Below are 25,791 nucleotides of genomic sequence, written 5' to 3'. Positions count from 1 at the left end.
TTGATGTCTAATTAACATTAAATGGTTTTGGTTATGTATTTCGACCATGTGTTGTTCATCCTTCATGACCAGTTTTGTGTGCTGAAAGGAGTAGTTATAACAGTAAAATAATGTATGCTATAATGTGCTGACCAAACTCAACTGTATATGTATAAGACTATCTGTTAAGAGAGTGAGAAACTAGTTATTTCTCATATTTGTGTAGAATTGTCTTCCTGCTTATAGGGAAACCGGTTTCCTTGATTGCATTCTTTTATCGTACCATTTGCCTTGTGTAATGGTTAATTAAGAGTATTTCTTAAAAATACATTGTTGCCAAGTATTCACAGGGAGGAGAGGAAGAACAGGAAAATGGGAAGTTGGGCAGAGTAAGAAAGCAGTTCTTAAGAGTTCCTTTCTCCACCCAACCCTTTAATAAAGAAAAGTATGCAAGAAAACCCCCAAGCAAAGAATCGTACCGGCTTATTTGCCAGTCCTGCTCACCCCAGGCTTTATGTTGCTCTGGCTAAAAATCTTCCCTGTTGAGGAACCGGTAATCTCATTAGGAAAATAAGCCTTAGCCAGTGTGCCTAAAAGTTTGTCTTATTCTTTTGTTTGTGCATTGCTTCTGCTTAATGTACTAGTAGATTCTCTATTAGTGTTGGAGCTACCTAAACTGCAGCTCTTTTGGTATTAACTAGCTACAGGGTTTTACTTTTAATAGTAAATACTCAAAGCATGTTGGCGGGATGCTGTTCTCTCGTTTGTTTGAAGGTGAGGGGCATTATTCTTGTTCAGTTTTGAGGATAAGACAACCTCTTCAGCATGGCTTTTTGAGCTAAATCCAGCTTCTAAGAATAGGAATTTTTTTTTTCCTTATATGCCTATATTGTGAAACATGAATTGAACTTTACTGTGGTTGCAGTTGGTAGATTAAGTTACTACTACTGTTAGTCTCTGGTAGCTTTTTTGAGCGCAAGACTGCATTCTCGTGGGCAGTGTCAGTGGGAACCCCTAGCAGGGTAATAAGCTTCTTTTCCTGAGGCTGCCATTCCCTGAGGTCCTGTAGCTCCCCTGATTAGGTGCTTCTTTGTCAGACAAGATACTGCTGGTCCGTCGGTAAGGCACACTGCTGCTCGTCCCTCGTTGCAGGCTGCTGCTGTTACTGAAACAGCTGCTTTATCTTGGTTACGGTTCTCTTTGAGGCATATATTGTCCATCTTAAGATTTTGACTTTTGAGTTCAGAATCACACCCCAGCTTTTTTTCTGTTGCAAGTGTTAGAGGTTCTGTTCTTTTGTGGGCTCCATCTAAGCTCTGCAGGAAAGGTGATGAGGGATTTCACGTATTCCGTGCTGTGTGTCAGCATGGATTAAAAAGAAGTTTAGTGGTGTTTATTATCAAAATAGGAATGTTTTGATCTGCTCTAGCAAAATTCCAGCATAGGTATTTGCATATCATCTTCTCTAACTTCCACCTACTTCTGTGCACAAAGTGCTTCATTTTTTTTTTTTTGTTGCAAAACTGTACCTCTTCCAAAGCTCACAAAACATATTTTGAGTAGTTTCCCCAGACCTATAATCCAGATAATAAATTAACTGCAAAAATTATCTGGCAAATAGGGTGGTCATCTGGCAAAAGCCTGGATGGAAATGTTTTATAAAACCTATAGTATTATTTTAGAATAATAAGCAAAACTGCTGTTTTGAGTCACTCATAACTTGAACTGGGACAGTTTGGACAAATATAGAGTAAATGGAAAGGTGGTATAGGAGATGTTCTGACAGTTACACTCTACAGACTTGGTTGCTGCTTAGGAACTTGTGCAATGCTGAGGGCCCAGATTTACATATAGAAAATGAAAAATGTTTCCTTTCTCATTTGTGGATATTTTGGCAAGGAGGGCTTGGCAGTAATATTGAGGTTTTAAATAAATATACGTGATGCAAAAGTAGAACAAAAAAAAAAAAGAAAAAAGAAGAGCCAACTGTGCTATTGTGGTATCTGCGATTGTAATCTTGCACCGTGCTTCGGCTTGCCTTCTGGGCCACTGGGCCTTCTTCTTGCCTCCAAATTCCCGTTTCTTTCAGCTCCCCGTGCAGCGGGAGCAGTGCTGGCTACAGAGTGTCTCTGCTGTAACGCTGGGAGTTGGGAGAACTGGGAAGGGGCTGCGCTTCTCTTTGTCCGAGCTCCTACAGCATTTCAGACCTCTGCCAGCAAAATACTGAGCAAAACAACTGCTGCGGGGGTCCAGAGTTCTCCAGTCTGGATTGGAAAAGGGATGTCCCAAGACCACCGAAGGCTTGAAATTCTCCTTTATGTGGGATGAGGCCCTAATTTCTTGGTGAAATCAGATCAGGGGACTTACAGAGGATGAGGGAGGAGAATCCTGCCCGTGGGCTCTAAAACACCACTAATATCTGGCCATAATACTAGGAAGCATCAGGGTGTTCTGGTGTTACTGCTGGGAGCAGTTAACATGGTGTTGCGTTTAATTTCTTAGCAATGAAAGTTCAATATTGTGAGACATTAAGGAGTTGGGGAAATCTTGAGCAAGATGACTAGTCCTCATGTTCTGATCTGTAAATCACTGGCACTGTTGGCAGAGCACTGTATCCATGGCAACGTTGTGCTCAACTTCTGCCGTATCTCCACACACGTGCACACACAAACAAGTCACTGATCTTGCATCTTGTTGGCTAAGAGCATCGGTGCTCGTGTGCAGGTAAGACTTGTTACCAGCGCAGGTGAGGGCTGGGCTCGGCTCTGCTGTTGTGCAGCGTTTCTCTAAGGGTTGTGGTTTTGCCCTGGCGACTTCAGGCAGGTGTCAGTTCCTTCAGGGAATTGTCAAGTTGTGCCCCATCCCAAGCTGGGATTGGTTTTAATACTGTTTCCAATTGTTGGCTGAGGGCTGTGTACATGATTAACATTACACTGACTTTGTTGTTGTTGCTTTGTTTCAGAGCTGCTTTAAGTGTTTTAAATTTGTTTACTTTATTGCATAACCTTTTGTGCTTTCCGGTTTTTGTTTGGTTTTGTTGTTGTTTGGTTTTTTGAAATTGGATACTTGGATTGGGTCAGTGTGGAAATCAATTTTCCCTTTTGACTGTAAGGAAATCCCTCCATAATAAGATTTAGTCAGATATAAAAGGAGAATAGAGAATATTACAATAAAGGGATAGCATGACAGAAAAAGGCTCAGATGAGATTCAACAAGAAAGATGTTCAGGCATATACTCTCTAGGAAAGGGATTTGGGGAACTACTGTGATGAGATATTAAAGCTATCAAACCGAATGCAATTTAAGAAGGAAAAGTCTGGCCACATGTTGTTATTTTTCAGTCTACAATGACTTTTAAATAAAATTAGCTATTGGAAAAGGAAGTACAGGCAAAGGCTTCCTCAACATTTTTTTTTGTGTGTTCTTGGCTCTCTTCTCTTGTGCTTCGGTTGTAAATTTTTCTTTGTCTTCTCTTTATCTGCTATTTCCTCTCAAACTTAGTAGATACTGTTAAGAATAATAGAAATACTTTGAAAATTTTTTATTGTTTTTAGCTTAATGAGGGCAGCTCACGTAGCAGTAGCCTTATTTTGGCAGAACTGTGTAACACATTAAAAAAGTAAAAATTGTCACTGTATTAAAATGCCTGTGTTTTATGTGCATCAGAAAAAATACATCAGTTAATCTCTTATTTATACTTTAATGTCTTTGCTGCAAACTGCTTAACTGTTACACATTCTTCAGAATCGTGTGGTTTTATTTGACCTCAGATTTTTTGGTTATAGGAAAACTGTTACATAACAAGTTTTTATATATGACAGTGGCAAATTAGTCACCTTTCTATCTTTTAGCATTTATACAGACCCTATTGCCATAGTAACTGAGCTCTTCATAATTGTTAATGGATTAATCCGCAGAACATCCCTGTGAGGTGGAGAGGTATTCCTCTTCCACACGTGAGAGACTGAATCATGGGCAAGCAGGGTGATTTATAATAACCCCACAAGCCAACGTGAGCAGAGAGTCCTGCTCCTGTGGTATAAGTGCCCTCTTGGTTGAACTGTCTTTTCTCTGCTGAGCTTTCTCAAATGAATGAATTTTAGCGAAATTGGCTGCAGCCATCTGGAATGTGCTCATTTGCATGTGAGATCTGTGTGGCTGTCATTATTCAGCACATCAGGTTTAATGAATTCTGAAGATACCAGAAAAAGAAATGTATGGACTGCTGCTGTGTATTCTCAGTGGATCGTGAGCGAGATTTTTCTTCCCGTGTATCACAATACCAGCAATTGGCTAGTTTTGACTCTACCAGTACTAATTTAATTGGCAATGTACGTCTCATTTCTGCTGATAGAGCAGTTCATTAGTACATCTACTTTTGAAGACTGACTTTTGAAGATTTTTAAGCTTGACTTGGAAGTATTTGCATTCAAAATGCTTTGCTGTTCTTTGGATTTTTTGTTGTTTTGTTTCTTTATTCTTTTTAGACAGAGCATACTTCCCAAGCAGAAAGGAAAAGACGCGATTCATTCGGGATGTTTGACGGTTATGATAGTTGTAGTGAGGACACCAGCAGCAGCTCCAGTTCAGATGAGAGCGAAGAGGAGGTTGCTCCTTTGCCGTCCAGTCTCCCAATTATAAAGAACAATGGACAGGTCTATACTTACCCAGATGGCAAATCTGGAATGGGTAAGTGCTTGGGGCGTGAGTACCAAGAGTTCGATATTTATGGGTTTCAGCTGATGCTGCGAGTTGTGAGAGTCCAATCCCTAATATTAGTCCTAGCTGAAGAGGGACCAGAACAACTGAAGGGGTTGTTTTGGCATGAGGGAGTCGTTTGCGTTTTGCCAAACTGAACTAAGACAGATTTTAAATCCTGCTGTCAGGGAAGAAATCATATGTGAACGTCCGCCCTCCCCTCAAATGTGTGGTTTGTATATATACATATATATATATATATATATGCACATGCATATGTGTGTTCTCATTTACATCATTTTTATTTGAGTTTTGAGGAAGGTGTCAATGTGTGCTCTCTACTCTTGGGCATGTATTCTCTTTACCTTTTATGTTATAGATAAAATATATGAAAAAAGATTTCTTCCTATACTGTGAGAAGTTCATTACTGCCACTGTATGAAGTCTGTCAGTGTGTATCTGTGCACAAGAATGTAGTTGGAAAAACAAATTACAAGAGAAGATTGCTTTTATTGTTGGGGAAAAATATTTTAGCCAAAATCATTAATGATTAGTAGAGCTCTCTCTGGGTAGAATCTTAATATTATCTCACTGGCATAAGTTGGTCACAAGCTCTTATTCATCGTGGGACAGTTAACTGGGTGATGCTGTCAACCCCTGAAGTGTATGATTCCAGTTAGAAGAGAATATTGGTGGGTTGGGGTACTTGGAGTACACAAATTTATGATTCAAAAATGAGATCAGGCTTTATTTCAGGTTAGACGTGTTAAATATTTAGGGAGAATCAAGGTTGGCAGTCCCAGATTCACAGCAGACTTTTCTTGGAGAACGACAAAACCAAAGAAATCTGCTTTAGCTGAGGTAGCTGCGTCGTTTACTTCTATCAGTGGTGAAATCGGTCGGGAGCAGAAGGGAGGCACCCTTGGACCAGGGAGCTTGAGGTTCTTGGTGTCTCACCGCCAGTGGTGGTGGTGGACTTATTTTTCTATGCGGTTCTATTCCGGGTCAAACCCTAAGAAACTGTTCGGTGGTGCCACCTACAGGACCTTGCTCATGTTGCCTTTGTTCTGTATTTTTACTGAGGTCTTTATTACACCCTTAATACTTGGCTTTTTCTCTCCTCTGATTAGCTACATGCGAGATGTGTGGAATGGTTGGTGTCCGTGACGCTTTTTACTCTAAAACAAAACGCTTCTGCAGCGTGTCGTGCTCTAGAAGCTATTCATCAAACTCCAAGAAGGCCAGCATTCTGGCCAGACTTCAGGTAGCGGTACAGACACCATTTTCTTTCTCTACTTATATATATATATATATACAGTCTATATTTGTAAAATTTGCATGATGATTTAAGATAATTCAAGTTTCTTAACACATTAAAATCGTTGTGGTTTGGTTTTGAGGGTGTTCTTAACAGTATGCAGTTGCAAAATGGGTTTTGATCTGTTCACTTAAAGTATTAATGGTAAGAATCATCAGAATACATTTGTAACATTCAAGAAAAGAGACAAATGTCAAGACATATTATATCCAATCTCGAATTTATTGCAATAAATGCCAAGAAATTGTGTTGGTATAAATTAGATTAAAAGTTCTTCCTGATGATGTTTTTTTAAAAGATATCTTTTTTTCAGGTAAACAACAGTGAATCTATAATGCTGTTCGAGTTGGAGTACTAGTACAAAAGTCATCTTTTGGACATTCTTTGCTTCTGGTTTTTAAATTTATTTAATGTTACATGTAGTTTTGTGATACTTAGTCAACCTCTGTTCTGTGTTGTTCTAATTTTAGTGAAATGTACCAGAGAGATGCTACAAATCTATGAAAATTTCTTGATGCGAGTCTGGAAAGACTGTATTTACTTAGCTATTTTTATTTTAGGGTAAACCTCCAACAAAGAAGGCTAAAGTTCTACAAAAACAACCCCTAGTGGCTAAATTAGCAGCGTATGCTCAGTACCAAGCAACTTTACAAAACCAAGCAAAGACTAAAGCAGGTAACGGCATATAAACAGAGCTGAAACAAATTCTTGGTAATACAAGGTTTGTGTCTCATTAACAGCTTTTTAATAAAATAACTTTCTCTTAGCAGCTGTCCCTGTGGAAGGTTTCAGCTGGGGTAACTACATCAATAGCAATAGCTTTACAGCAGCTCCTGTCACCTGTTTTAGACACGTAAGTATTTTTTAATTTGTGTTATCCTTTTGTGTGTGTACATGAGAGAATGTGCCATGTTAATTCTTGAATTTTTACAAAATGTACGTATGCAAATATGTTTCATGGCCTTAGACTATGAAACTTTGAGTGTAAGCTCTGTGAGTGTGGCTACTTTTTAGATAGGTGTGTTTGGGTTTTTTTGCCCTTTAAAACCATTCTGAATGCTATCAGTTACTCTCATCATGCATACTCTCATAATCGAAAAGAAAAAGCTAAAGGAGGACTCAAACACTTGTGAAGTTATTTTTCTCACGTTCAGTATGCAAAGTCATCAAATGCACGACAGAGTATCAAACCAGACAGGTCACGCAATATTAGAAAGTTAAAAATGGCTTTTTCGGTTGAGTCAGGCTTGCTCTGTTATGTTGAACTGCTATTTTGGTCACATGTTTGCATTTGTGAATTTTTTTCATTTCAGTCAGATTCTCCCTTTCACTCATGCTTGTAGCTAGTATAGAAATACAGGAAAATGAAGGCTTTCTATAAATCTGAAATTAGGGCAATCAGCTTTCTTTGTATTATAGTTACAAAATTCCAACCAAAAAGTCCTCAGTCATTACAGAATGTGAGTAGGGAACGAGAAAAATATTTAGCAGCATCTGTCTTTTAATGTCGTTGTTAAATTCCAGTTATTAGATCCTGTTTAAAATATTGTCAGTACTTTCTGTCTCTTAAGTAAAAACTTTCTGACAAAGTGTTTTCTCAGCATCCTTCTTTGGGGAGGGAAGCTGAAACGTTCCGTCGTCTTACACCAGTTTTATTTTGCTCAAAATGATCTGATGGAAATTGCAATAAAAACAAACACGTTGTTTCATGGAAGCTTGTCCGCAAGGGAGGAGAGAGACACATTTTCTGTCCAGTGCTGGAATTTATGCTGCGCCCTCGTGTCGACTCGTAAATCAGGAGGAGCTGAGGGCTCCTGGCAGTTGGCACTTGGTGAATAGCGCCTTTATGCGGAGAGGCCTCCGCTGCTGCCCAGAGCAGAGCCTTGCGCTGGGGTAGCGGCGTGAATTTGTATCAGATTCCATGTGCTTAAGTAAGCAGGTTTGCACTTTGCTTTCACAGTTACGTACCCGCTATAGTGACCAGTTTCATAAGTGCGCATCAAAAGGCCTTGTCTGATAGCGTGGGCTGTGCCCTTGGGACAAACACTTCGTGATGGGCGACATCCTTTGTTAGGAAACAGCTACGGTAGCAAGGTCACTTGGAAATGATGCTGTAGTATTTCCTATTACAAGGCATTGTATCTTCCTTTCTTGTTGCTTCATTCATTAAGTTGAATGGTATTCCAGTAATGTGAACAGATGCAATACTAGTGTTCATATTTTATCTTGAGTATTGTCACAAGCTACATTGCAACAGTTCTTCTAAGCCTGAATGTTGTTTCTTTTCTGTCCCCGTTGTCCTTTTCTGTACAAATACAATGTCAACGCCTGCAACCTCTTTGGGAGATTTCTACTTCTTGGGTGGACATCAGTCTGAAAACACATTAATACTCTCTTGTTAGATCCTTCTCTCTTTCTCTTCCCCCCTCCCCTTCCCTCCCATCGATAACCAAAAGAAGCAATACTCTTTTTATCTCTCTGGACAGATTATTGCTGTGTTTTCTTTCTACTATATTGCTTAGATTTGTAAAAGATTTTATTAGTTGATCTTTGTTTATCCATGTTATGGGTTCCACGCACATGTGTATGTCCGTGAGGTTGAATATATAAGACATGCTCAGTTCAAAACAAAAGTTTTTGAACTCGCAGTAGAATCGTGACACATCTACCCTTAAATCTGTTTTAGATAAAATAGGTGTCTGGTTACAGCGGGTGTATCTGTATGAGTATTTGATAGGGAATATTGGCATCAATGTTAAAGACAATTTAAGGAAATTATGAGATGTGGGCCTTAGCTTATTGATTATTCTTTTAATAACCTGGCAATCTTCATTATGAGAGGAGTTAGTTTCTAAGACTTCTGATGCCCTTAGTGTGGCTTTTGCCACTGTTGCCTTCCCATCAGACTTTGGCATAGGGTCACGCTAATGGATTGTGCTAGCAATAGTGCAACTCTGCCCACGTCATAGCTAATTAGGCTGAGGTAGAGAAGCTGTTTGGGTTTGTCATACAGGAAGCCTGTGATAAAGCCAGAATTACAGTTTGTGCACCTTGCAGCTTTTTTTTGTAAAATTGTGTTAATCAGGCACACAGCAGTAGCTGATGCAGGGAGGGAAACTCTTAATTTAATGTGTTTAATATTGTGTTATTGCTTAGTAATGTACAGTGTGCTCCTTGCTAACCTGCATTACAATTTAACTTTCTTCTAAGCAGTTTTTGCTTTTTTTATATTTGCCTTTATTAGCTCAAACCATTCCTGGAAATGAAAGTGACTACAGTGCCTTGAGTCATTTGTCTGTTATAACTTAATGTGTAACTTAGTGCACAATTAATAGCCATTATTATTTTCCACTCAGTTAGCGACATGCACATTTCTTGAAATTATAAATTTTCCAGTCTTTCTTCCAGTTGGTTTTTATTCTGAGCTGAACTGCCAAGTTGGACAGAGCCTTGAGTAGCCTGATCTAGATGAGAGGTGTCCCTGCCCAAGACAGGGAGGTTGGATTAGATGATCTCTAAGGTCCCTTCCAGCCTAGGCCAGTCTAGGATTCTATGATTATTTTTGTTGTTGTTTAGTTTCCTCTAAGGGAACGCTTCCAGACTTTTACACTAGGTGGCAGTGCTGTGCTTTGAACTTGTTGTTCTAGACCATTTTGCACGTGGTTTTCTCTGACGTTAGCTTTCCTGGGAGTGCTGTTCACACACGCAGGTTTCAGTGTGGTATCCTTACGCTTCGGGAATTGGTAGCATCACTTTGCCCTTTAAAATCCTGATTAGAGTCTGAAACCGTGGCGGTGTTGGTGCCATCCGAAACATTTAGAAGCTGTGAGAGCCGTGAGCTCATTTAACCACGAGATCTTTGTCCAGCGAGGCATGTGGGGACACTTTGCCTTTAGTGCTCCTGTCAAACAGGACCTTCCTGACTGCAACTTACCTTGCAGAGAAGGCAGCTGCTGCTCACAGATAAACCCTCCCAGGTCATCTCCCGGAGCAGGAAGCAATGAACCAGACCTTCCTTGTTTGGGAGTGGCGCAAAGTGGATCGCTTCGTCACGAGGCTGAAAGGTAAATTTGTTCTTACCTGTAAATTATGGTTCTGCTAGTTCGCACCATGCCAATCCAGACTTCACAGTTGTCCTTCCAGCCAGCAGACGAATCAGATTTAACTCTTACATAGTGCTTTTTGAGTTTTTTCCGAGCACTGTGCAAAGATTGATTGATTAATTGGATGAAGGCAGAGAACATGTGAAGGAAGATGGCTGTTGCAGCCCTGGTTTATCCAGTCTTCCTCCCTTAAGAATATTTGTAATGAGTTTAAAAGGAAAGGAGGTGCAGTGTACCTGGCGTACTGTAAGCCGTCGCTTCCAGACAGTGACGTTACCTGGCATTTCAGTAGTGATGCCACGCAGGATGGGTTCCTTCTTCTGAGCGGTGAGCCATGTGGATTGGTGTAGGAGAACTAGCAGAACCAATATTTTCACAGTCAAGGACAAATTTAACTTTCTGCTATTTCCCTCTATACCAATCCATGTTCTAGAACTAAAAATTTGTGACGTTTCTGTTACTGGATGATGCGAGAAGTGTGTTGATATACTTCTCTCTCTGAGTCAACGGAATAGATGAGCAGGTAGTAAATTATATTTCGGTTAAATGCAGCTGGATTATGAAATTATTCCAGCCCTGCTATTTTCGATTGTTTGGCCTCATCTGTATCCCATACAAGGCAATAAGAGTAGAGCTCTGTGGTCTAGGCAGGTGTAGATGGGATGTAGCAGAACATGAAGAGACCAGGCATCAAGGATAAGTAACTGGCACTCTTGCAATAACTTATTTTTCCTTTAATAGTAAAAACTAGTTTTGAATCTGAGGGTCGGCATGCAAATATTTCTGTTAGTGAAGGGTATCCCTGTATAAGAAAAGTTTGGCTTTTAGTGCTGCTAGTTAACTATTGCTGACTGCCAGCAAAATTGCAGTATTGTGACTTCTAGTCGTTCACGACTGATTCAGTTTTCTTCACTTGTGGCTCTTGGCCAGATTTCTCTGAAGTTGGAGGTTGTTCCACCCGAGCAACTAAGTTCTCTGTGTTGCAAAGAGTTTGTAAATGAGACTCAGAAAAGAATGCTCTCTGCGCACTATGGTACAGAACCAGAGGATTCCTTATTGCCCCTGTGATATCTGGACAGTCTCTGAACTGACAAGAATTTGTTTTTCTCAGAACACCTTAGGACTGATGCGACTGTTGCTCTAAAATACCCCGGATCTGATTATTTCCCTTCTTGGTGGTGTCAAGTTTAATGCAGACGGAGTCATTTTGTGTTTTATTATCAGTATAACTTCATCTGAGTAACTTTTAAAGTTTGAGATTCTTCAGCACTGTGCATTTTTGCTATCTCCACAGCACCATCTCTGCCTACCTTTTTGTGGTGCTCTGTTCAACAAAGCATTCTTCCTGAGATAGCAGGCAGCATGGAATTTTTATCTCCAGTTTCCACAAATCAATAGTAGTTACTCAAGCTTGTATTTCTTTTTGTTACTAACATGTTAGTCTAAGCCTTCAGGACAATGTATGCAGAATCTAGCTGTGTGTTTCCTTCTGGCAGTTGTTAAAAAGGTGTCACTCTGCCTTCTGTTCTTTTTTTTCTTGCTTGATGGAACAATCACTTGCAGGTGATAGGAAAGCCTGTTCATCTGAGAGGATGTGAACCAGTGGGTGATAAACCCCACCTTAATAAATCATCAGAATAGATTCAAGAAATAATTTCTAGGCATTTTTTTCAAGCATGTTTCTGATTTACAGCATTTAAAGATTTTTGTCTGTGGTGCAGGTGTGAATTCAAAGTACCGCAATTTTCATGCAGATAGAATTGCACCACTCTTGCCAAAATCAGTAGCTTGCACCTAGTTGAAACATGGTAGAATAAAATTGACCTATGAGTATATATACAATTTGTGCTTGCGCTATACAGGTTTTAAACTTGGAATCCTGTAGTTTTTGCAGGAAACACACAGTAAGAGTTGTTTACAATTACGCTGCTATGCGTAAGCTTCGAATCAAAACCAAACTAGGTTCTTTTAGGAGTGTTTTCTAATTATATACTTATGCCTTATCACGTATATTGATTGTTTTGTGTTAGGTCGCTTGTAAAATACTGATATAACAAAAAATAATTATTTTCACATGGTGAACTGGTGACTTTCCCCTGCCACCCACCGTACTTTGACTGATAGGCACCTATGGGCACGTGCTGGGGCGATATTTCAGAAGGAGTGCGAGTCGAGGTTCCGAACACTGACTGCAGCCTACCTACAAAAGTCTTCTGGATAGCTGGAATTGTAAAATTAGCAGGTAAGTGTATTTTAGTTGAAATTAAAATAATCAAAATAACTGTATGAAGGGAGCTGATAGCGTAGCCAGTATAAGGTTGACACGGCTTAGGTTGTCCAAGCTGTGATGCTGGGTGACATGTCTTAGTGCTAGCCCTGTGTTAACGCTGTTTTACAGTGGCTTCAGTGATGCCTGAGAATGCCTGTTGGGGTGCTTTATATTGCCTCAGTACAGTAAGAGCAGAGTAGAATGAGGATATAGAACACTAGAATAGCTAACAAGTAAGCCTCATTGTATGAATCACTTTTCGTTAAAAGCTAAAATTTCAAAGTCGCCTAGCTAAGAAATGAAAAAGCAGATACCGTGGGTAATTAATTTTCTCCTTCTACATAAAACTTGTAAAGGTTTATAGTTCAAGAATTTTAATTTTAATTAAAATTTTACTTACATGATAGCACGTGCACATTTATCAAAGTAATCCATTCTGTGCATGCAGAAAAGCGCCTTCAGAATAGCATTCCCTAAGAAGTTAAAGTCTAGAAAATCCAGTGTAATATACGTTGTGATTAATAAAGAAATATTAATGCATGTTTTATCTTGTTTTTTCTCTTTTTTAAATGGGATTTCTTTCTTTCAGGCTATAATGCTCTGCTAAGATATGAAGGCTTTGAAAACGATTCGAGTCTTGACTTCTGGTGCAACGTTTGTGGGTCTGACATCCACCCAGTTGGTTGGTGTGCAACCAGCGGGAAGCCCCTAGTCCCTCCTCGAAGTATGTAAATAGTAGCTTTACTGATTATTATAGAAGCCTCTCTTTATTAAATTAAATTTGCTTACGGTCCAGATAGCAAAGTGTTTTTTTGTCATCGCATTTCTTTCAACAGTTATGAATAAATCATTTTAAATTTTGGAAAAATAAGGACTTGACTGATGCTGAAAGTGTTTCTTGGAGTAGCCCATCTGATGCGACTTAGTGTTTAAGGTCAAGGTGGAAGCAGTTAGCTAATCAGTGATGTGAACATGCACTGATTTCTTTATATTTTGTTATTAAATTCTTTGCCCTGACATACCCATAAATTTAACCTTGGGTAGCATTCATTCTCTAAAGAAGTTTTTGTCATTGTCATCCAGGCTTTTGAACAGTCATCTGGGATTTCTTCTTTACATATTCCAGACTCTAATATTGTCTCTAATGGACACAATTAAAAATCAGTGGCTTATTTTTTCCCCTTCATTTGCAACAGCCATCCAACACAAATACACAAACTGGAAAGCTTTTCTAGTGAAACGACTTACTGGTGCCAAAACACTTCCTCCTGACTTTTCTCAGAAGGTAAGGCTGATGCAATATCAATGATGTACTATAAACAAAATTGCAGCACGATGTGAAGAACTGAAGTATTTTACATGGCACATTAGCTCCTTTTATAGTGAAGGTGATACAGTAGTTCTTTCCCATAAATACAGTTTTCCTTGGAATCTATTTATGTCCACACTTGTCAGTATGTATTTGGAAAACTGTTTCCTCTAGCCAGAAATAATTGACTTTAAAACCTAGTTAATCTATTTTAATTTTAAACTACCCCAACTTAAAAAAACCCCAAAACGTACTAATAAGCTACCCTGTGATATGTAAGAAAAATTAAAACTTTTTTCCTAATTCAGGAATTATTTTATCATGCACTATTTCAAGAAACTGAACAAAATGTGTTAATATAGTACATGTCTAGATGCAATAAAGTACATACTTTTAAGTGTTAATATTTTTCATCTGCTCTGGGCTTTTCTTTTTGCTGTTTTTCAGTCATGTCTTTTAAGTGTGGCAGCTGCCTGTGTAGTGTGCTGTAAGTTTATTTAGTAATATGAGAAGGTACATAGCTTTTAGTAGGAATATTAGACTTACTTGTTATCTTACATTGCATCTAATACTAAAAAAAAAACCAGCAACCTTTCTGCAGTTTTTAGTTTCTATTTAAAAATTGGCTCAGTTGAAAGCCAAGTTGAATTGGCAAGATCTCAACACTGTGAGAAGTTCATAATGGAAATGGCAAGTGACAGATCCTCATTTTCAAACAGAATGTATTGTCACAAGGCACATTTAACATCTATTTCTGTTTTCTTTCTTTTTGCTGTATTATAAAGATATATGCTTATGAGTGGCCAGCTTTAATTATGTTGAAAGTTTCTTTCTCATAATTTTTATTTTAAGGTATTTTAATTGTATTTTTAAAGTACTTTTAAAATATTATATTTTGTGTGAATGGCCAAGCAAAAAGTACCTTTTCTGTTTAAAATTGTTTCTCACGGCAGTTTTATCCATTGTTAACAACTAAAACCACACTTTCATTAAATCAATGGTAAATTCCTTTAACCTGTGTGAGAATCATATTAGGCAAAGCACTGTAGGATCTATTCTGCTTAGTTTTCTGCAGCATTTCATTTTTCCCCACGTGCAATGAAATACAAGGGAAATTATTGGTATCGGTTTTGCCGGTCAATTAACAGGTGCTTGAATTAAACGAAAGGGGCATTGATACTGCGTTTTAACAGCAGCAGGCAGATGACTAAGGAAAAACAGAGCACGTTCTTAAAAGATTTATTTTTTTTCCCCTGTTACTTTAAGGTGTCTGAGAGTATGCAGTATCCGTTCAAAACTTCCATGAGAGTAGAAGTTGTTGACAAAACACACCTTTGTCGAACAAGGGTAGCAGTTGTAGAAAGTGTCATTGGGGGAAGGTTAAGGTTGGTGTATGAAGAAAGCGAAGACAAAACCGATGACTTCTGGTGCCACATGTACAGTCCGCTCATCCATCATATTGGCTGGTCTCGAAGTATAGGACACAGGTTCAAAAGATCTGGTGAGTGTTTTAGAGGTGTCTGCGGGCAGGATCAACCTGGGAGAGGTCTGACTTAAGCGATACCGTCACTTGATACAGTTAGTAAGACTCGCTTGAATAATGATATTAGAAAAATTATATAATGCAGCCCAGGGGTTTTGCCAATACTATTGCATTCAGGAGTTCCAGTTAAAGGTATACTTGCCGTGTCTTGCAGCATTGGAAAAGCTAAAATAAATTTTAGGTTGATTTGTGTAGTATGTTGTTATCTAGAACGATTCAATCATAAGCAGTGGTTAAAAAACTGTCTAGGCAGGAAAACCATGAATGTCAATATTTAAGCATGGTAAACTCCATTTTTCATGCTGATACCTGGAATTGCACAATCTTGCTCTACAGACTCCTGTTTTCTTCACACTTGTGCAATACGGCATGGACAAGTATCCTATTGGATACTGAATTCTTTTTGTACTTGAAAGTTTAAGGACTCTCATCCTTATGTTGCACAACTTACGTGTTTGAAGGGCGTTAGGAGATGGGCAGGGAAGACGAAATGTCGTAATAGGTGGTAGACAGTTAAGACCCTTGTTATCTAAAATACAAAAATACTTGTAGTTTGAAATATTTAAGGCTTCTAAACAAAACCTTAATATTTTTAGTATTTCTCTGCTCCGCTGAACGTGTGTCCCTTGTCAGAAACAGAATTTCTGTAAAGCCTTACACAAGGCATCCCATCAGGAAAGCCTGGAGTTTTCCTAGCACTTAAACTTTCGCTGAAACTGTTTACAAGGAAGAGTAGCTAAAGAAATAAAGAACAGTGCTACTTCCCAGAAATAATGTCTCTAACAGTTCCGGGGATTTCCCTTGAAAAGTGCTATTCTACAGTTGGCTAAAGCCAGCTATATATACATATAGATATTTAAAGTTACGTATAAATATATAAATACCATTTTCTGTCATAGCATAGCACAAAGTAGTTCATCTGCCAATTTTTGCAGAAGTTTCTATGTATGATTATAGCAGTTGTGTGACATAACTGAATAGTCCTGTGAATCATAGGATCATAGAATGGCCTAGGCTGGAAGGGACCTTAGAGATCACTTAATCCTCCCTGTCATGGGCAGGGACGCCTCTCGACTAGATCAGGCAACACATATTGGATACTGTTTTTTTTCCACGAAGGAGATTGTATTACAAAGGTATTTCAGGTAGAAGTCAATAAGGACAATGGATGGATTAAATCTCAGATTTTTGTGGTAGTCTTAGTATAAACTGTGGGCCTCCCACACCAGAGATTGCATTGTATTAGTGAACATATGCAGGACAAAAAAATGTGTTGTGTCCTCTGTGAACAAAACTTCTGAATAATATGTACTGTTATTCCTTGCAGATATTACAAAGAAACAGGATGGACATTTTGATGCGCCACCACATTTATTTATGAAGGTGAGTTTGCTAGCAAGAACACCGTTTTCTCAGAATTGATTGAGGACCTGTGGTTCCTGGTGTGTAAAAGAGACCTGAAACTCTGCTGAAGTCCTGGAAGTATGCCCAGCACAAGCATTACTTTTTTTGTATTCAAGGACTTAACCTGATTTGGCCTCCTTGACATAAGCAGAGACGATAGAACAGGTATTTTAATCTGTACCCTTGGCAGTGTGGGGTGATACTTCGTTCCACAGTTACGAGATTCTCAGCTTCTGGTGCTGTTATGTGATTCTTTAGGTGAAAGAGGTTGATGCAGCTGGAGAATGGTTTAAAGAAGGAATGAAACTGGAAGCTATAGACCCCTTAAACCTTTCGGCAATATGTGTGGCAACTATTAGAAAGGTAAGAAGACAAAGGTGTATTTTGGGAAGGTGACATAGGAATCCTTTTTTTCACTCTCCTCTATTTAGGTTTGAAACGAAAAGCTCTAAACCAATTTAAATGGAGTTCATTCACACAGTGAATGTTTGTAAAACATGTCTACTGATTATTCTTTTTTTATATCAGTTGTATATAAACATACTCATGTATTTTTTTTATTTATTTTGACTTTAATCTCTGGAAATTCAGTCTAAACTTTAATTAGAATAAGTTTGTGAGATTAGTTTATAGGAAAATCTTCTGCTAGTCTTACCAAATGTTTTGCAACTGTTCGAAAAGAAACCTCAGCTTGCTTACTTGCACAAGTTCATGAAGACATTTTAAAGGTGGACTTCTTTCCTGGCTTAATTAAGGGGAGCCCATCCATGTGAAATCTGTTTTAGGAGAGGAAAAAAATGGATAAAGTAGCTTAGCAGAATTGCACAACCTTGCTGATGAGGACTGCGGTTATGATTTTGAGCCTTTATTTCTTATTAATGGTGTAGACTGAGTTATAAAGCTTTAGAAGTGATGTTCACAAGAAAAATAAACTAGACATCAGAAAAAAGAAATGTTCATCTTGTAACTTTGCAGTTAGGAAAGGTACATTTGACAATAGAGCACGCAGTCTGGGCGACAGGTACGGTTTGGGGCTTTTTGTTTTGTTGTAACTGAATGTCCTAAGTGTGCTTCCATTATTATTGAGTTATTTTCACTCTTTTGAAACATGGCATGCTTGCTTTCTAGCCTTATCACGCAGTTAAAGGTATTTAATGTACAATTTTGTTTCTCTTTACAAAGGTTTTAGCAGATGGCTATCTTATGATTGGGATTGATGGCTCAGAAGCAGCAGATGGGTCTGATTGGTTTTGTTACCATGCCACTTCCCCTTCTATTTTCCCTGTTGGTTTCTGTGAAATTAACATGATTGAACTAACTCCACCCAGAGGTACATATAGCATTCTGACCACATTTTATTTTGAATATTTTTCAGTGATATTGTATGTGCCATATGCTTTGTTTCTTAACTCAGCCTACAGAATTCATGTCACTTTTTAGGACTTTCTCAAGTCTGAAGCAAAAACGACAGCGTGACTTCAGAACGATCTGAAACGGAGATAACAAGCTTTTAATTTAGAAAAAGTCGGCTTGAACATCTGGTTGATTCTTTGGCTAAAATAACTGCTTTTGCTATCAAAAATTGAGGATAGCTACTGGTTGAATAATACATCATTAGGTGACTGGGAAGTATGCTGGTCACTGCAAGGGCTGTTCAGACTAGATCATTGCTTGGGAAGTCCTGGCCACCCAAAGGATTAAAAAACTTTGTACAGGATCTCAAACTTGAACAATACCAGTTAGTTTTTGGTAGAATATGCACAAACCCGAGCTTTGCACAACTACTCGGGAGAGCTGTGTGCTGCATAATCCCTCTGGTGAGAAAAAGCTGTCTGTCCACTAGCACATATGTCTGCAGAAAAGACTGTATTGTCTTAGCTTTTCCACTTTATTGTCCTGCTCTAACAATTTATAAAGAGGATTGTAATAAGCTGTGTACCAGCAGATAATAAGGTTTTCTGTGGATTTTTTTTCTCTCTGTTCTCATTCTTGCAGGCTTCTACTTGTATTTATTGAATTATTTTTCTAGGTAATAACTCCAAAGGCAGTGTAATGCAACATGAAGAAAATAATTTCATATCATTTTCATTATTGCACACTAATGAATCTGTTGTCTTTGAGTATGTCAAAGCTGGACAGATTTACTATTACTTTTCAGTCAGCTCGTTTAGTGAATTTGTTCCCTAGAAATTCATAGGAACAGTCTCCTTTCAGAAATGTGATGCAAGAGTCTCTTGCAATAGGAAAAGGATTTTTGTGGGAGGAAAAAGCATACATATCAATATATATCAACCAATTTAGTAATAAATACATTAAATTGATGATAAAGAATAGGAACAAATCTCTCTTCTATGATAAAACCTTTTTTGTCAAACACTACATTTTGAATTTTGTTGTTAACATTTTTGACACTTCTGTGTTTCTTGTATTGTGGCAACCTTGTTCTTTATCTACGTGTATATTTTCCTTTTTATTACAGTTTTCTGTAACAGTCCTCTATCATCCACTGAGAGGTGATTATAAATCATACATGCAATAATCCAAAAGTCATTTGAAAGAGGAATTAACAGGAGTAAAATGCAGAACATAATGCGCATTAACGTATTTAATAGGATCAAAATGATCAAAGCTTCTTAGCTCTTAGGAGAGGTATATTTTGCTTTCCAAATCACTGACTTGAAAATGGACAGTTTCTTAATTTTGACTGTAACAAGGACCACATACATGTCTCATGTGCATGGTGAGAAGTTAATTAAAGGACTTGTGTACAGATGTATTGGTATGGCCAGAGGAACCATACATTAAGAAGAAAAGTATTAGTACCCAAACTTGATTCATTATTACCCTTATGAACCGCTGGCTGTCAGCTACAGCTGTTCGTGCAGATCTTACGCACTGGACACGAACGCTTTTCCAAAGCGCATTTAGCAACGTGAGTAACTTGCTGTGAAATCATTGGATTTCATTCACAAGCTCATTGATTCATGATTTCTTGCTGAAATCAGTAGAAGATGAAGATGCTTGGACCTGGGAATGGGGTTCCCTTCGGGGCTGTGAGCATTAGCTGCTGCCCGAGGTGGGAGCTCTCCACTTGCGCTTAAGCGAGTTCCAGCCATTTCCAGTAGCTCCCTGTGCCGTGCCCACTATGCTGCAGTTTTTTCAGAACGTCCAACACTGCGTACTGTTACAAAGAAGTCTTTCAAGGTGTTGTTACTCCAGCTAGAGTTTGAGAGCTGTTGGTTTAAGCATTTCTGCAAGTTACCCAAAGTAAGAAAAACAGTCCTGTGTATTATATGCATATTCAGTAGGTGAACAAAAGCTCAATATATTTGAGATTTTTTTCTTCCCTTTATAATAGCTTTTAAAATTGGGGAAAAAAAATAGCCTGTAATTTTCCATATTACTGCTATTTTTAGCCTTAATTAAGTTTTAAAATATCCATGCTTGTTCTTACCAGTCTGTTGCTAACAATTCAAGTGTTTAAACAGCGGAGCTCTTTCCCCACGGGAAAGACACTGGATGTCCTTAGTGACATGATCTGTTCTGGGTCATTTGTGTGGGGCATTGTAGAGATCAAGGATCTATGTGGACAAAAAGCTTCAAGTATGAGTGATTAATCTTAACATTAAAAGACACTTTCTGTGTTATCCAGAGGTTAATTCATCTTGTTTTTTGCAAATGGACAGTGTCCTGGTGACTGTCTTGTCCCTTAGACCAAGCTCAGAGAGTGGAAGTTTCTGATGTTTAATGTTTTGCTTCTTTGTTGTCTTTTTAGCCATAACACAGTGCCAATATATTATTTTTGTTGTTGTTTGTATGCATCAAGTTTGCAGTTAATGTATGAAAATGTTGCTTAAAATTCACAGGTTATGCAAAACTCCCTTTTAAATGGTTTGACTACCTCAGGGAAACGGACTCAATAGCAGCACCTGTAAAGCTCTTCAATAAGGTAACAAATGTTATATATGTATAAACGCTAGTTAATATTTTCTTTCTATTTCTGTCTGCATAGTCCATGAGATTGACCTATTTCATGAAATATACTTTTGAACAACTGGGACAACAGAGGCTTTTAGAAATAAGAACCATTAAGTTTGAATATTTCTGGTATGTTAAAAATAGGGGTACGTTCACCTTCATAAATGATACTTGGTATTTACCTCCATCAAGTTTACTAGAATATCAGTTTCATTGCTGTGCTTAAAGCATTTTAATTCACATTTGAATTACTGACATTTGCCTTGTTTGTGTTTGCTTTCCCAGGAAGTTCCAAACCATGGGTTTCATGTAGGAATGAAACTGGAGGCTGTCGATCTGATGGAACCTCGCCTGGTATGTGTGGCCACAGTAACTCGCATTATCCATCGGCTTTTGAGGATACACTTTGATGGGTGGGAAGACGAATATGACCAGTGGGTGGATTGCGAGTCCCCGGACCTCTATCCGGTGGGATGGTGTCAGCTAACTGGATATCAGCTCCAGCCTCCAGCTCCGCAGTGTAAGTCCTGCTCCGTGAATAACGTAATAGTCGCTTACTGGTCCTTGTTTAGGGGTGATGGCTTTCTAACTTCATCCTTTTCAAGTTAGGCCATGAGCCATAACAAAAATTGAACAAATTCTTGCCAGAGCTTAGAAGCACACAGTTCTAATTTCTTCCACCTTGACTTATAAAGTACTTCTGGGCTTTTTGGGGCTGCTCACTATTTTTTAATGCCAGAAGATGTTTACTTGATCCAGGGAAAAAGCCTGTTACTCGTTCAGTTCTGGATAGTATCGGAGAGTTGATACTGCTTTAAAATTGCAAATATATGTACTTTTTACATACCGAATTTGAGGGAACTCAGCATGTGCATAGCTATTAATGTGCAGAAGTATTTATGTGAGAAGACTGTATTTTATTTAGTGCATCAATACTTGCCCTGTCAGTTCAATTTAGATAATAATGATTGAGAACTATATTGAGAACTGTTGTTTAGTGGGAGGATAATAGTTACAGTTAATTACGCTATGGGAGGCTTTTCCCACAATAAAGTTATTCTGCCTTCATTCAGTTACTAGGAGAAATTCTGTATCCGTAGCAGCTTTGACAGGTTCTGAAGTGTTTCTCTAAAATACTGAACTTGAATTTTGACTTCTTAATTTTTTGCAGCATCGAGAGATAGCCAGTCAAGTTCATCAAAACAGAAGAAAAAAGCTAAATCACAGCAGTACAAAGGACATAAGAAAAGTGGGTGACAAGTAGTGTTTGTACTTTGTTGCTTAAAAAGTCTGTGGTCTCTCCCTTAGTACCTATTCTGTTTGGAAATGTTTGTGTGTAAACAGGTGTTACTCTTAAAGGTGCAGTATGCCATAAAAGGAACTTTTCATTGAGAATAACCTTTTTTTTTCTAAGTTGCAATGGGGTTCACGTTGCTAATAACGATCTGTGAATTGTAGGTGGACAACTGTTACAATATTTTTGCTATTTGGACATCATTCTAGTTGAATACATTGACTGCGTAGGTGTGCTGCCTTGTACTCAGGTACCAATCCAGTTCTAATTCTGCTCTTTGTAACACCGGTGTAGGAGGAAGAAGCGAGATACTTGGATCGAAAAGGAAAATATGTAGAACATCTAAATTGCCATCTAGCCGGTTTCTTTGCAAAACAAGTGACTTATTTGCCAGGTCTTTTAGATGAGACATCTGTGGGAAGCTGTATGTAAATAAAACTTTCATATGATTATTTTTAGAAACAGTGAATAGCATTATTGCTTGTGACAATTGTTGTCACAATGAAACATAGTAATGACGTTTTCAAGAAACTGAAGTATTCAAGTTCATTCCATAGTAATTGTTTCCCTCTGGATGAAGTTATCTTCAAAATTCACAACCAATTTGAGTTTGCAAAAATGCACATTTTGCATTCCTCTATACTTTTATTTCCATGATTCTTGATTTAAACTGAAAATCTGTTTCATATGAGTAAAATCAAGGGAGCAGAGGCAGCCAGTCATGAGAACCTTGTGCCTTCTCCCATCATCCTCTGGAAATGAGATCGATCTCTATTCTCTCCTCTATGCTATGTTGTAGTTTCACATGGCAGTTTTAGTCCCAAGGTTCTCAAGGCATTTTTCCAATAATTCGACAATTTGAAGAGGCAGCTACCTCTTGATTCAAGAGCAGTAGCAGCAACATGACAGCCATTGTGTAATACATGTATGTGTAAGATACGACATGGTGAATAAGAACATAGGGCAAGCCTATAGTCTTAAGTGCCTCACAATTTTTAATGATGTTTAAGTCAAGACTTTATAGGGTTTTTTTTAAAAAGAACTGATTACAATGAGGTGGAGGGGAGGGTTTTTTCTGTCATATAAGGTGGAATAGTTTGTCTTGATAGAGGTAGATGGTCTAGTTCCAGACAGCCTAACTTCAAGAACTGATTACAATGAGGTGGAGGGGAGGGGTTTTTCTGTCATATAGGGTGGAATAGTTTGTCTTGATATAAGTAGATGGTCTAGTTCCAGACAGCCTAACTTGTATAAATTACACTGGGAGCATCAAATCACTCTGCTGACTCATTCTTTTGGTGTTTTCTTGGAAAGAGCAGAGAGTTGGAAAGACACTGCAGACATATGGGCAGATCTGCTACAGAAAAGGGTCTGTATTATCTGTCATCTTGAACTGGCCCTGCTTCTTTGTCAAGATATTTTCTACTAGGGCAGCCTAGCAGACAACCAAATCAACAGTTTTATTGATGTTCAAAGTTATTTTACCTGCAGGTCAGTAAAGCTGACCACCAGTGACATTGAGAGAGATTTTATTATGTGAAATACTCTTGTGAGCAAGAACGGTAGCCTTTTCTTACCATTAGGATCTTATATCATCTTGGCTTATTTAGCCTTGTTCCCAGAGAGTTTTGTTGCTCTGAGATTTGAGTTCATCTAAGTATAAAACTAAAATTTTAATGCATGTTTCCCTGAAAGATACGAGGATGATTTTCTCACTCTCTTAAAAACTCAATTTGAAATGCAGAGGCTGTTGAAATAGAAACTATTCTGTTCTGTATATATGAGCTGCAGCTGCTTTGCAGCTGTTCTCAGTGACATATATTTCCTGGTGATCAGTCTTTACATGGTCTTTAACTTCTGGACAGCCTGATCTTGCAAAGCATCGCTCATGTTAATGACTGCGATTGGAGACTTTGAAAAGGTGATGTGATGACTACTGGTCCTAGATAAAGGAATAGGTATGGGAGGAAAGTATTGGCAAGGTGAAAGATTTCATAAAAATAAAGCTTTAGACATGGCAAGGGGAAAGAACTCCAGATGAGTCTGACAGCCACTGTCAAGTCTGATTAAATGGACAGTTCCTATGTTGAATTGTGTATCATGAATTAGCTGCCCCCAGGAAAACTCTTGCATAAAACCTAGAGCAGGAGTCTGTAGACAGAAGTCGATCCATTTAAAAGTAATTCATTTTCAACCAGAAATTGAATGGAATTAATGGGCTAATCTGGAGGTGATTTGGAAAAAAAAAAAATCAGGCAAGTTCAGGCAGGTTTGTGTAAGCTGAAAAGGAAAGATAGAACTCTCTCATCCATTTCTCTTATTTCACCTCTTTTTATCTTTGAATGGTAGTTTGTTGTATTGAAGTAAGTTATTGAAGCGATTGAGGGAGCTGGGTCTGTTCAGTTTGATGAAGAGGAGGCTGAGGAGGGATCTCATCATGCTCTACAGTTACTTGAAAGGACATTGTAGAGAGGTTGGTGCTGGTCTCTTCTCACAGGGAATTAGGGACAGAACCAGGGGGAATGGTTGCAAGTTGCAACAGGGCAAGTTTAGGCTGGACATGAGGAAGAAATTCTTCACGGAAAGAGTGGTCAGACCCTGGAACAGACTGCCTAGGGAGGGGGTTGAGTCGCCATCCCTGGATGTGTTCAAGTGTCGTTTAGATGTGGTGTTGGGTGATCTGCTTTAGGGATGAACTTGTAGTGCAGGGTCAATGGTTGGACTTGATGATCACAAGGGTCTTCTCCAACCTGAATTGTTCTGTGGTTCTATGATTATTGCTATTCACAACATATTTTTTTATGTCTTAGATCATGTTTCTATTTTCTTTTTATGAAAGAAAGAAGAGAGAAGATTTTGCTTGAATGGAACCTTTTGGGATCTGAAAATTTTAATGTGTTGCAAAATCTTTGTTTTTTCTTGTATCACATAGACCGTTTACAGTGAATAGTCTGATGTGATTCGTAGATTGCAAATGGCAAACAGTTAATCTTTTTTTTACCTGCCTAGAGACTAAACAGGAAGTAAACATTAAACAAGAGTGGGCAGTAAATGTTGTTCTGAGCAACAGCACTATTTCTGTGCACATGCTCAGTTACCTTTCTCTAACCAATCTTTTAAAATACTGAACTTTTGTGAAAAATCTTACGAAGAATATGTCATATTTGTTCAAACATGTTAATACTAGAGCATAGCTTAAGGTTCCATTTATGGGCAGAAAGCACCTTCTGTGCGATGCCGAGTGTTAAGAGTCACCGAAAAGCTGAATATAAGAAAATGAGAAATCTGAGGTCTGTTCTCACTTTAATATTAAGAGACATTGCACCTACTGAGAATTTTCTGAGTCTTTGATGTTCATCCTTTGTTTTCAGTGACTTCGTTGCAGCTGAAGGAGGAGTTGCTAGATGGAGAAGAGTACAGCTTCCTTCAGGGAGCGTCTGATCAGGAAAGCAACGGATCTGCCAGTTACTACATCAAACAAGAACCGTGAAGCGGCAGCTCGGACAAGTGAGGGGCAGAGTATTGGTGATCGGAAAAGAGCCTTTCTCCAAGACTGACTGACTTTGTTCCCACTTGGATGGTACAGTTCAGGTGACTGTACTTGGGGCACTTTGCTAACTGTAGATGAGTTAGACTCAGTTCCGAATTTTTTGGAAGGGCGGGGAAACTATTTTAGTGAAACAGATTTTTCAATTTATTAAAAACAAAAAATGGACACTTTTGTGTTGTATTTGAAGCTTTTGAAAGAATTTTGTAATATTTTCAAGTTCAGATTTATTGTGCATTGTTAACAAGAACTGAAATTCTAATTTTTTTGTAAGATTAAAGTTTAATTAGCATGATTGTGGGAAGCGGTTGGAGGAAGATATAGTTGCAAATACAAATGAACTGTCACA

The 25,791-nt window shown here is 38.4% G+C and overlaps 1 protein-coding gene across 1 annotated transcript; it reads left to right on the top strand.

Moving 5' to 3' along the window:
* The first annotated feature begins 1,376 nt into the window (after nt 1-1,376).
* MBTD1 (mbt domain containing 1) lies at nt 1,377-25,576 on the top strand. The gene is made up of 16 exons (XM_009869271.1): nt 1,377-1,424; nt 4,467-4,668; nt 5,808-5,941; nt 6,556-6,670; nt 6,766-6,848; nt 12,223-12,340; nt 12,957-13,091; nt 13,564-13,652; nt 14,943-15,177; nt 16,547-16,602; nt 16,882-16,986; nt 17,806-17,953; nt 20,490-20,572; nt 20,887-21,121; nt 21,773-21,850; nt 25,267-25,576. The coding sequence occupies exons 2-16, from the start codon at nt 4,515-4,517 to the stop codon at nt 25,383-25,385; spliced, it is 1,887 nt and encodes a 628-aa protein (XP_009867573.1). The 5' UTR covers nt 1,377-1,424; nt 4,467-4,514; the 3' UTR covers nt 25,386-25,576.
* Nucleotides 25,577-25,791: the final 215 nt, after the last annotated feature.

Source organism: Apaloderma vittatum, unplaced genomic scaffold (genome assembly GCF_000703405.1).
Source record: "Apaloderma vittatum isolate BGI_N311 unplaced genomic scaffold, ASM70340v1 scaffold21575, whole genome shotgun sequence".
Lineage (NCBI taxonomy): Eukaryota > Metazoa > Chordata > Aves > Trogoniformes > Trogonidae > Apaloderma > Apaloderma vittatum.
Note: the sequence above shows the minus strand (reverse complement) of the source record. Positions and strands in the feature narration are given on the sequence as shown.